At 48.7% G+C, this 12023-nt stretch overlaps 1 protein-coding gene across 1 annotated transcript in view; it reads right to left on the minus strand.

Annotated features, from left to right (window-relative positions):
- The window catches only part of FERMT2 (fermitin family member 2), a gene marked incomplete at its 5' end in the record, with an annotated part of 19875 nt that overhangs the window by 759 nt on the left and 7093 nt on the right, over positions 1–12023 (minus strand). Inside the window, 8 exons of the mRNA XM_009579728.1 lie at positions 1245–1386; positions 1615–1739; positions 2260–2280; positions 4549–4770; positions 5129–5235; positions 6484–6608; positions 9638–9687; positions 11754–11888. Coding sequence (XP_009578023.1) covers positions 1245–1386; positions 1615–1739; positions 2260–2280; positions 4549–4770; positions 5129–5235; positions 6484–6608; positions 9638–9687; positions 11754–11888 — 927 coding nt within the window. The remainder of the gene's footprint in view (positions 1–1244; positions 1387–1614; positions 1740–2259; positions 2281–4548; positions 4771–5128; positions 5236–6483; positions 6609–9637; positions 9688–11753; positions 11889–12023) is intronic.

The following is a 12023-nucleotide window of genomic DNA, read 5'->3' on the forward strand; positions in this document are numbered from 1 at the left end:
GTTAAACCGGACGCCTTTTCCGTTGCCTAAGCAAAAAACAGCGACGTAAACGATGATTCAGACTCGATGATCCTTATGGGTCCCTTCCAACTTGAGATATTCTATGACTCCGTGATGCAGTGATTATTGTTAAAATGTTTAGATAAATACCTTTTATTGCTTTTAAAAATTATTTTATGTTTTATTGATTATTTTATTTATTTACTTTAATTATCATTACACCCTTTATCCTCCCGTGACTCAGAGATAATTACCTATCAAGTTTGCACCTCTCGGCAGCGAGCACGTGGCGACATCCTCTTTGCTTCAAGTGAAACAGAGACTGTCGAGGGCTGGAATGTCTTTCCAGTTTTCCATGAGAGTCTATTCTGGTTTTGTAAGTTGAAGTTTGGTCGTAGAAATGCTTTATGGGGGTTGGGGGAGCTCATTTTGGAGACTGAATAGACTGTCCATTTATTGATGGCCGTTATTTTTTTTGTCCCCCCATCACTGACAGCTCTGCGGGAGGGAGGGGGGTTCCCAGCAGAGTATCCGAGCTGAATAATTGGGATATCGGCTTGCAACTGGGGCAAAACAAAGACTCTGAGGGAGAGGGGAAGCTGAATAATTTCTCCAGCAACTCTTAACGAGCCGCAAACCGCAGGAGAACAGCCCTCATATCCCTGGCAATTTTCATCGGGTGTTGTGCTGAAAAGGACCACAAAAAGTTTGTGTATCCAAACTTAACGGTTGGGTAAAAGCCCATCTTGGAGCCTAGTGAAGGGTCTGCTGTTGCTTTTCATTACTTGCATGAAAATCTGAGCTGTACTTCAAATAAAATGAATTTTAGTACAGATAAGACCCGGTACATTTATGTTAGGATCAAGCCTGAGCACCAGTTCTGAACTTTGATTTTATTTAGCTGCCTTTGAGTGGGTGTTCAGAGACCAGAGAAAATCGTTACGCATTAAGTGTGTAACTGGCTGCGTTAAAGAAAGATTCTTTTATTTTTCTTCTTTTTAAGGGTCATACTCAACTCTACCAGCAGTTAGGACAAGCTCTGCTAGATCTCCAAGGAGAGCGGAAAAGGGAGGAGGAGAAACTATATTACATTAACGCAGCCGGATGGGACACACTTTACTGATGTGAAAACCTGACTTTTTAAAAGCCGTCTTACAAAGTTCAACTTAAAAAAACCCGAGAGCAGCGTCCTTCTCACGTAACAGGAGCGGGGGAAGCGGCCGAGGTGTAAAACAGGGGCTCACCATTTTAATCTCCCAGTTCACGTTCCACTGCTTCATGTTGCTGACCCGCCAGGTTTTGACGGCGTCGCCCGTGCTGGCGTCCATCCGTATCAGCCGGTTGTAGGCGATGCCGATCAGCTCCTCCTTCTTGCCCCCCTGGAACCTGCGACACGGCGAGGGATTAATACATGCACGCCCGCGATACACGGCTACGCGTGTTAAATTCAGCAGCTGAGTTAATTTATAAAATCGGTTTTGTAAGTCGACGCAATTAACGCTTTTAATTTCAGTCCCAGTGCAACTTCCACAGCTAAGGATGTGCTGCATATTTAACGTACTCCATGTATTTATTCATGAAATTCCTCCCATCCCGCCCAGCGGACCCACCGACCTTGCAATGAAATGCGTGATGCCGAACTCCGGCAGCGACTGCCAGGCTTGAATAAACCGCATCTTCGCCTCGATGAGACTCATCTGAGCAACGTTCTGGTGGGCTTCCAGGATGCGTGCCGTGATCTGCGGGTGGCGAGACACACCAGCTTTAGGCGAGGGGGCTCGTTAGCGGCGTCACGACTGTCACGCAAACGGGTAACGACTCGGGAGGCGTTTGGGAGCCAGCGCGGTTACGAACAACGCAGATAATTGATAATTTCTACCCTGAGGTCTTATTTCAGCTATGACTGCTCAAAGCCTGCGACCAGGGCTTATAAACGTGGAGCTGCTTTTGCTTCCTATCTCCAGACATATAAAAAGCAAATATAGATCTGAGCTGTCTGGAGGCAAAGAGCCGCTCAGGCTCATTTAGTTTAAGACGCAGGATGTGAGCAAACGGCGGGGCAAATTTCTGGTGTAGGGTTTCTAGTTTCGCAGCATAAATCACCGGGGACCATTATAAAAACCAAACAGGGCCCAAGTTTCTCCAGGGGGACGTGGGTTTTGTTAGTTTTTTCATCGCTGTTCTCCAAACCAAAGGGGTTCTAGACTATTTTAAGTTTTATCTTAAATTTATCTTAATTTTATTGTTGCTGTCACTTACCAAGTCTCTTACATAGCCTGGCTGTAGATGGCAAGGCGAAAAAAAAAAGAAAAGGAGGCAGAAAGAAAAAAAAGCAATCAGAAATACGGCAACAAAGCAAAGAAAAAGTGTAAATCAACTGCAAACCAAAGTTCAAGCAAAAAAAACCACATGCACAATTTCTTAGGCAGAGAAGCAGCCAAAGTGAACGTAAGGACGGAGAGGGGACAAGCGAGCAGAGATTCGCCCCTCGTGCCGGCCCTGCCTGAGCACCGGTGCGGTCCCGGCTGACCGGCATCGTGCAGAGATGGTTTTGGTCCCGCTGGTGGATGAAGGGGAGGGTGAAGCTGCCGGCTCAGAGGAGAATTCGTGTCCTCACGCTCCTCTCCACGCCTCTGCGCAAACTCAAACCCACTTGCTCGCAGGGGAAGCTCAACGGGAAGCTCGAAAACTCGCTGTGGGCCGTTAGCTCAATAGCTCCTTTTATCGGAGATACGCAGAGAAACGATGGGGATGCTGCTGGGGTGACGAGCGGCTGGAGGAGAACATCAGCCGGGGCATGGAGGGCTGCGGAGGGAGGTGGCCTTGCCCTGAGGGTGGACAACCCTGGGGGCTTCCTGGGGATGCATCTGCCCTTGCAAGCCGGCTGAACGCCGCTCCGACACCGAACCCCAGCAAGGCACTTCAGAGCTGTGAAGAGGTTTATTTTGAGGTTTGGGTTTTTTTGCATTTAGGATTTGGCGCTCCCCAAACCCAAGCTGCCAACCCGACGCTGCTGCAAGGGCACGCGGAGACAAACATCACCCGAGCGGGTCTGGGGCCGGTGTGGGACCAAGCGCCTTTATAAATCCTCCAGCAAGGCCCACTGCCAGTTCCCATTGCGACACTGTTTGCGGGCTGCGCGACCTCCTCCTCCTCCTCCTCACCCTGTGCCGGGGCGCGGAGGGACCCTCGCGGCCGAATTCCTTGCATTCCCGCAGCCTCCATCCCTCCGTCCCTCCCAGCCGTGCCGGCATGCGTGCCGCTGGCAAACATCCTCCGCTGCTGCAAGCTCTGCTTCTGGCCATAAAGGAAAAACCTAAATCTGCTGTTTAGCCAATGTCTATAGGGGACCTGGCGTTTGCATCGTGGCCGCCGGCCCGGCTTGGAGCAGGGCGAGGGCTCATGCCCGTCCCCACGGTTCGATGGAGGTTATTTTTATAACAAGGATACCTGCACGGTAAGCAAGTTCTGCGAGCTAATATTTTTCCAGGTGCCTCCATTTTACTGAGTTCAAGCCTAGAAGGTATTATATATGTTAAAATGGTATATTTATGCAGCCTCTCCTCCATCCAAGTGGATATAAAGGCTTATTCAGAAGAATAATAAGGGCTATATAAAATATAACTCCACTGCCAGGAAATCATCGTGCTGTGCCAATAAAAAGTTATATTTTTCCTGCTTCTCTGACTTGCAGCCTTCTTCTGGGTTTGGAGAAATCGTATCTAGCCACAGCCAGCCCGAAGCACACAGGCTGCAAAGCTCCAGCTGAACGATTAAGTCACCGAAAGGCCACGGAGCAATGCCTTACTTATTTTTGCTGCCATCCTGCCATATAATGTCTTTCAGAAAGTCATGCATTTATTTCCACCGCAGAACAGTTCAGCCCTGTCATGCACGGACCGAATGCAGCGCGGAGTTCAAGCACAAGTCACAGCAACTCAAAATGAAGCAATGTTTCAAGGACTGGCATTTGGAAGTAGTGGAAAAGTAAAGAGAGAAATATGCAAACCGCATTACAGCCGAGTCTGGATAAAGCACTGCAAGCAACTACAACTCCACTGATCCTGAGGATTTCTGCACGGACTCTGTGCAAGGGAAGGGGTTTTAATCCCAGCACCGGGGACTGGTTTCATCTCATCGCTGCTACATCTGCGCGGGGAGAGATGGGGACGGCTGACCCATGCTTTGCTGCACCATCGCTCGGTATCAGCAGGGACAAAAACCATTCCCCTGTTTTAAACCATTCCCCGTGTTTTTAAAATAAATGTAAATAAATTTAAAATGTATTTAAAATAAATGGTTCCCTGCTGCTGTGGCTGTGTACATGCACCGTCGCATAATATACGGCATACTTAAGGTCGTGGGTGCCATCCCCAGGTGCTGGATCGAAACCACACATTTCAGTCGGCATTTCATTTTAGTAACCGCGTGCATCCGATTAAGTGACACCCGAAACACGTAGCATTAAATGCCGGCTACCGCCAAAATGGGTGCATGGTCAGCCCGGTCCACACCAACAGCACGCCGGGAGAGCGGGCGAGCACGTACCTGCTTATTCTTGTACTTTTTCAGGTAACGAGGAGAAACCAGACACTCGGGGTTAATGTCGGTGGTGATTTGTTCCGGGATCAGCTGCGGGTCTGGGTTCAGATGCTGCATTTTCAGGAAGGAGAGGATGTTCTGTACTTCCATGCCGTAGGAGCTGTCGGCCATCGTCTTGCCCTTGGAGGCCAGGCGGCAGGCGGCCATCCAGCTGGCGTACTGCGTCTCCTGTCCCCCAAACAGAGACCCGCGCCCGTCAGAGCCGTGGGGGTGCCGCCTGCCCACCCCCCAAAATAAAACTGCGGGGAGCCTTTATTTTCCTTCCAGCCCCAGGAGACTCAAGCACACACAGAGACGGGCAGAAACCCAGCCAACGTGTAGACTACAACCACGGGACAGAGCCAAGGAAGAGCTGATTTTCTACTCCAAATTCACACGCGTGCTCACAGGCAATGCTGAACGCTGAGATCAGACACATGCGAGTGCATTTTGTATTTTTTTTTTTAATTAACACCACGGCACATCCCAGTGTGAGCTGATGGTGGCCAAAGGGCAAAGAGAGGGCCGGGCCAAGCGATAAACTTACATTATCGCAGCGAAGCCAGATTTCGTTCATTCCCTCCGCCACCGGAATCAGAAGTTTGATGTTAAACTTCTGACCAGAGATGTTCACGTCAGGGGTAACTTCACATCCTGCAATGAGGGAGCCACTGTTTAACGGGGGTGTGAAGAACTACGCTTTAAAAAGGGGAAAAAAAAAAACAAAACAAGGAAAAGAAAAAGCAAAGCACTCCAACTAAAGGGTGTCCAACAGCATCTCAGTGCTGCAAAGGTCTTACACCATGTCTTTGATGGAATAAACGCTCTACATAGCAGGGACAAAAACTGTGTCAGATGTCTCTTTTTCCAAGTGACAGGAAAAAAGGGGGAAAAAAGCAAGACCTGATCTGAAAGCAATGCAGCCAAACTAAAGTGTGCCTGCAGGATTCATCTCATAGGTCCTGCCTGGCCTTGCAAATGAACCTGACGGCTGGCAAATACTCCACGACCCTGAAATTTTCATGAAAGGGTAGGAAAAGGTGGCAGGATGGGTGCTGACTCTCACCCTGAAACCCCTATATATTATTTTGGCTGGGCGCATCGCTGCTATAGTCAGTGGCGAGGTGTGAGCATCCCGCTTTCCGTGTCTGGAGAGAACTACAAGCGGTTGTATAAACACCGGGGGGTGATGAACTGAACCAGCCAAGTTAGCCTGGGCGCCGCTTCAACGCCGCCTCCGAGATTTTTTAAAAGTGCCGTCACAGCAGATATGTCAAAAGCTCCCAAAAAGGTCCTGCGGGCCGGGCTTCGCTCTGACTGCGGCCTGAGGTCGCTTGGCATCGCATCTGCTCCTGCCTCCATGCGTTAAAAAAAATGAGCTTTCTGCTCATTTGGTGCCTGCCGGAGCAGAAATGTTTAACGTGACGTAAGAAACACCAGCAGCCGTAGGAATTTAAAAACTCATGCGCAAGGCTCAGAGGGAGCGCTCGAGCGAGGCTGCTCACAACCAACACCAGGGAGAGGAGGAAAAAAGAATTAAAGGCAGCGGAGGAAGAGAATGGTCTGTTCTCTCCAGCGCAGCATGTGCTCAAACTTACTCTCCGCTGTGGGAGTTAGTTCGATTCTTTTGGATAGCCACGACAAAACAGAGAACGGCAGGTTGCCTCCCCACGGTATTGGGGAGCTGGCGGCGCTTCCCCTTGGGGTCACACGTACCACGTACTCACTTTCTAGAAGTCTAAGTACGTGCCACGCTATCAAACCCAGTCACCCTCCGTCCTTTAAAAATATTTACCCAACCCTAGGATGGCATGCCAAGAAGATAAAGCAGTGGGAAAACAGGGTGCAAGAGGAGCAGCCTATTACTGGAATAAAATGCAACGGCGCTTACGCTTCTCTTACCTCTCAGGTTCATCTGGTGTGCAGGAGTCCCGTTGGATTCCTCTTTGCTTTTATAGCAGGAGATAGAGGTATCTTTGAAGGTGCACCAATACGGCTTGTAGCCTTTCAACGTCAGCTTCTTGGGCCTGCCGGACAGGTTGAGGGACATTACTGTGCAAATCTGCAGTTTGCCAGGTGATAAAGCTTGGTTTAAGCTCCTAAACCAAGCTGCTGCACCGAGAGACTCATTTCACCCTTGAAAACCCGGTGTCAGCAGCCTGGGGGATGCCCACCCCTGGGACAGTCCCTGCCTGGGAGCTCAGCCACCACCCACCATCTCTTCACTACAACGTTGGGTCAAGAAATTGAGCTACAATTGCAAATTTGGACTCTTCCATCCCATGGAGGTCCCACTAATTTGGGGCAAGGTGGGGAGAGCTGAAGAACTGCATTACAAAAATAGACATGTCCATGAACTGCTGCAAAATAATTCCTCTTCACCTGCACACATTAAACTGGAACCCCTTTGCTCGAGCTCTGAAAGGAAGCGGTACTTCTAAAAGACTTGTCAGTCAAGCACATGCATGAGTAGGCTTGTTGTTTTCTTTTTAAATACTCCACATCAGAAAAGGTTCAGTTATTTTCTATGGAAAACATGAATTTTGCTTAACTCTGCAGAAGAACTGATGGCCCCGCAGGCCCGCAGCAAAGTAAAGTGACCACCCGGCATGGTGGTACCCTGAGCCTGCTCATCCCACCACGAGCCCAGGACCTTCGCAGGGGTTCAAGTTTCTGATTTTCTTAAACCCCCTTAATTTCTAAACCTTCAAAGGCAGTATCTGCAGTTTCTCACTGCAATGCATTTCTCACATCTCCATCCCAGAAACAGCTGTTCAATCCTCATCTGTAGGGATCAAATATTGCTTGTCCTCCGGACTCGGCACTTCCATTTCCAAGCAAAAGCGTTCTGGGGGCTGCTCGGGGAAATTAGGGGGGTGGGGGAGAAACATGGCGTCTGCCTGAACCATGCTGCTCCCACACCTCTGACGGACATTGAGCTCGGGGCATCTGCTGCCTCCTCCTGCCTTTGCTGGTTTTGCTCCTCCTAAAGCCCTGGCACACACAGCCCTGCCCCATGCAAACTTTACAACCGCAATTTCCTTTGAAAGCTGCTTCCCACTACAGAAGAAGTCACCAACCTCCAGCCAAGCCATCCTACACGTGCAGGTTTTGCCATCCTGTGCTTCGCATCCTTCGCTAAAGATGCTTTAGAATCATAGAATCATTAAGGTTGGAAAAGACCTCTAGGATCATCAAGTCCAACCGTCAACCCAACACCACCATGCCCACTAAACCATCTCCCTAAGCGCCTCATCTACAGGTCTTTTAAATACTTCCAGGGATGGTGACTCCACCACTTCCCTGGGCAGCCTGTTCCAAGGCCTGACCACTCTTGCAGTAAAGAAATTTTTCCTAATGTCCCATCGAAACCTCCCCTGGCACAAATTGAGGGCATTTCCTCTCGTCCTATCACTTGTTACTTGGCAGAAGAGACCGACCCCCACCTCGCTACAACCTCCTTTCAGGTAGTTGTAGAGCGCGATGAGGTCTCCCCTCAGCCTCCTCTTCTCCAGGCTTTACTGTCTTGAGCTTTTTTGGGGGCTCCTTTAAATTGCAGGCAGGGCATTTTGGCTGGCACGGGCAGTAACCCGGCTGGCAGGGGAGAGAGAAACATCCCCAGTCCCTGCAGCAACACCAGGCACGTATAGGGACATATATATAGGACTCATATATAAGGCATACTAAGGACATGGCAGATCCTCCCCAGTGAAGTCTGACAAGAGGCATGTCCAAAGCTGGGCCAGCTCCTAACATCATGTCATTTATGTTGGGTTTCTAGCAGTAAAACACCGCCTGGCCCTCATTTTTAGGAGCAAATGGCGATTCTGTGCTTCCCTGCCGTGACAGGACAGCCTCAAATCCCAACCTCAGGGTTCGGGCTTGCACCGGGCGAGGAATTGGCAGCTTCTTGCTGCTCCATCTCCTGCCCCACCGACTGGCACTCCAATTTGCAAGCAATTAGCTCCCCGAGTCGTGCTTAATTTTACTGGCAAATAAGCACATCAAAGGAAGGAGCAAGGTTTTTGTTTGTTTGTTTGTTCAAGGCGGGGAGAAAACACCCACTCAGATGCAGGGCACAGGCTGCAGCCCTGAAACTTTGCCCCAATTAAGACAGACCGCAAGCCCAGACAGACGCGGAGACCTTATGAATTTGCCTTCTGAGAGGGAGAAGGAGTTTTTCAGAACAGAAGTGGTAGGTTCTGGCTCCGGAACCAAACAATTAACAAAATAAAGGCTCGTTGCAGAGCTATATTGCTGCCTACTGCTCTTCTTCTATATCCTATAGCTATGCTGTGAAATCTCATCATTATTTCCAGTTTCCAGAACTTTCACCGTAACCCTCGCCGCAGCAGGCAGTAAATTGCAAAAAGACAAGTCGCGGCTGCCAAAATGTTACTCAAAGTCCAGATGCTGCCGTTCCCGGTTTCCACATACCACCATCCAAGTCAAAGCAAAATAAAAAAAAAACAACCCCTAAATCCTGAGTGAGCTGGAAGAGGAGCAGAGTCAGCTTAACCTGCTCCTTTTGGCAGATAGATCGGGATCCCGGCTGTTTATAATTCATCCAGCCTCTTGCAAATCAGAAGTATCTGAGCAAGGTTTCTAGGTTTCACTCCTAATTTTAGGATGGTTTGATTACTTCATGGGCATTAATTGTGTTACAGAAATATCCTGGCACGCGCTGCTGGCTATGGGATGCAGCAAGCTCTCCCGGAGGGATGCATACCTGCCGGGGCGGTGATAGTCGGAAAACACTCTGGGTTTTCTATTTAAGAACTGATCAACTTCAGTATCGAATATTTCGAATAGTGTGAAATACTTAGTGACTGTGCTACGGGATAAAGAAGTAAAATGTTTTAATAGCAAGAGAGTGCAGATGCTCTGAGCTGTGGTATTACACAGCGATTGCTGGGTGGCTTTTCACACGAGTGGTGTGCAGCAAGATCTTAAGGCCAGGAGATAAAAAAAAAAAAGAAGAATATTAGGCAGTAAGACCATTAATTATTCATAGACATTACCAGTTTCACAAGCACCTCTTCCCATCAGCACTTACTTGAAGACTTTAATGTAGTCGGCGAGCTCCGGGATGGAAGTGATGTCACCCTGAAAAGAAAAGATGATCCCATTCACCCGCCTGCCCGCGCGGAGCCGGGGTGGTGGGTCCGGGAGGGAAGGGATGCTGCGCAGGGGAGGAAGCCGGTGGCAGCTTCACTGGCCAACATCGGGGCTCAGGGGTCATGAAAATGCTCCTGAGAAAGTCTCATCCGCTTCGCGGGAGAAGCAAGCGGAGAAAAATCTATCGCGCAGAAGTGCTGTTTGGAAACCAGAGGACGAATTATTTTTCTTCCAGAATCTCCTCCTGCCGCTGGAGCCAATTCCCACCCGCGAGGTCACCGGCGGTCACACCGGCTCGTGTTCGCACAGGGATTTTTCTCCTCCCTTAGTTTTTCCTTATGCTCCCAACAAAAGGAAAAGATGCTGCTCTGCACCTCCACGGAGGACTGGGGAAGGGCTTTCTGACAGTCTAGAAAGGTTTCTTCCCCCAGCTTTTTAAATATTGAGTTTACCGTCACATTTTGCATGAGCAGAATATATATATAGGGTGGCACTTGCAATTCCTACAAGCTCAAACTAAAGGGTTTTTCGAAGGACAGAAAAAGCAAAGACTTCTCCAACCCCTTCCAGTAGCAAGACAGTTTACTCTCTGTCTGCAGTGAGCAATGCTGTTTATAGATACCACGGGGAAAAAAAATGCAGAATCTAAACAAACAATCCAGTAATTGCCCATTATCCATATTCAATTACTCGAATGCATCTGGAAATGGCTACTGCTAGCAATCCCTACGGAAAGGGATGGAGTTTTTTTGATGAATCACTGTCGTCTTCACTCCCATCTGGCAAGGACTGTTCCTTAGTACTGTGCTTCAAATCTGGTTTTGCAAAGAAATTATGAAAGATCTCTCGGCAATAAAAACTTGTCATTATTTCTGTCGCACCGAAGCAGCGCTGCTCTCCATGTAGCGACTGGTTAATATTGTAAACCTCTGCCGTTATTAATGCTAGTAAAGCAGGCTAAGTATGGATGTTAACTTCAAAAAGACCCTTCGTAAACACTTTAAAAAATCGTATGAAGTGTAAGATTGGAAAATTTCAGGGATTTTAGGGTTTGAAAGAACTTAAAATGAAACTCAGAGATGGTATAAATGTGCAAAATGCCTGGAAAAGCTGGGCTGTGCCAAGTCTGACCGGACCTACTCCTTTTTCTGCAGTTTAGTTTTTGGGCTTTACATTTTTAAAGGTGGAAAACCAGTGTTAAACCAGCATATCAGAAAAAAAAAAGAAACCCTCTGAAATACAGTCATAGCCCACTCCGGGCTGAAATCCAGTCTAATAAAAAGGAGGTTTCATAAGCACAAGTTATTTCTGAAAATCACGACAGCTGTTTTAGGTACTGTAAAACTTTGCCATGAATTAGAAATGGTGGAAGAGAAACCTCAGCATGAAGAATTCAGTATTTTGGCAAGTCAGTAGCGAGAACAGAAACCAAATTAATTTTAATTTCGTTTTCCATTATTTCATCAGGAAGGTGGCTTGGTGCAGGGAGGACGTTCGGTAAGATCCCAGCTCCTCCAGGACTTCTCCAACACCATTTGGTCTTATGGTCCCAGTACGAAAAATGCAATATTGCACTTGACTTCTGCAGCAATGCAGAGCTGGGCACGTGGGACGGGCTGAGCTCTCCCTGCTAAATTATCTGCAAACACCCAAAAAATAGAACGTGGTCTTACATCTTAAATGAAGCCTTTGGTTCAATAGGTACACGTGCTCAAAGAGGTTTTTATGCCGCGTTGGGCTCAGAGCGCAGTTCAGCGCTGGCCCCACGCCGGACACTGCCCGGGGTCCCTTCCCACCAGAACTATCCCTCGGTATTTTAAAAAATATTATTTTTAAGAAAATATTACTGGGGTCTGTGTTCTGCATTGCTCCACTGGGCTGTGGGCAACTTCCTCATGCTGTAAGAGCAGAAATAGAAAAAAAAGGGAGAGGAAGGAAATAAAAAAGGTTGGATGCCTGGAAAAATTCCCAGCTCGGGATGATTATTCCTGCCTTGTGCGAGGTGAGGAGGCGACGTGCAAGCCACCCTGCCACCGTGTGCCTGCAACCCTTACCAGGATCGTCGACGTTTTGCCACCCTCCAAAGTAATTTCCAGATCCGAGAGCGCAGCATCCACCTCATCCACCTCCTTGTCGCTGTTGTTCAGGTGGTTTTCCGAGGACATGATGGACAGCTTATTGATGTGGTACTGAAAGGCAAGGCACAGCATTTCACTGGGATGCTCCTGCGATCTGCAGGATGCCGCAGGCTCGTCATGACACAGCCACCGCGCTTGGGAAGCGGAGTGGAAAACCGGACCCGGACCCTCCACGGGAGCAGAGCC

This window comes from Fulmarus glacialis, unplaced genomic scaffold (assembly GCF_000690835.1).
Source record: "Fulmarus glacialis isolate BGI_N327 unplaced genomic scaffold, ASM69083v1 scaffold13726, whole genome shotgun sequence".
NCBI classification, from domain to species: Eukaryota; Metazoa; Chordata; class Aves; order Procellariiformes; family Procellariidae; genus Fulmarus; species Fulmarus glacialis.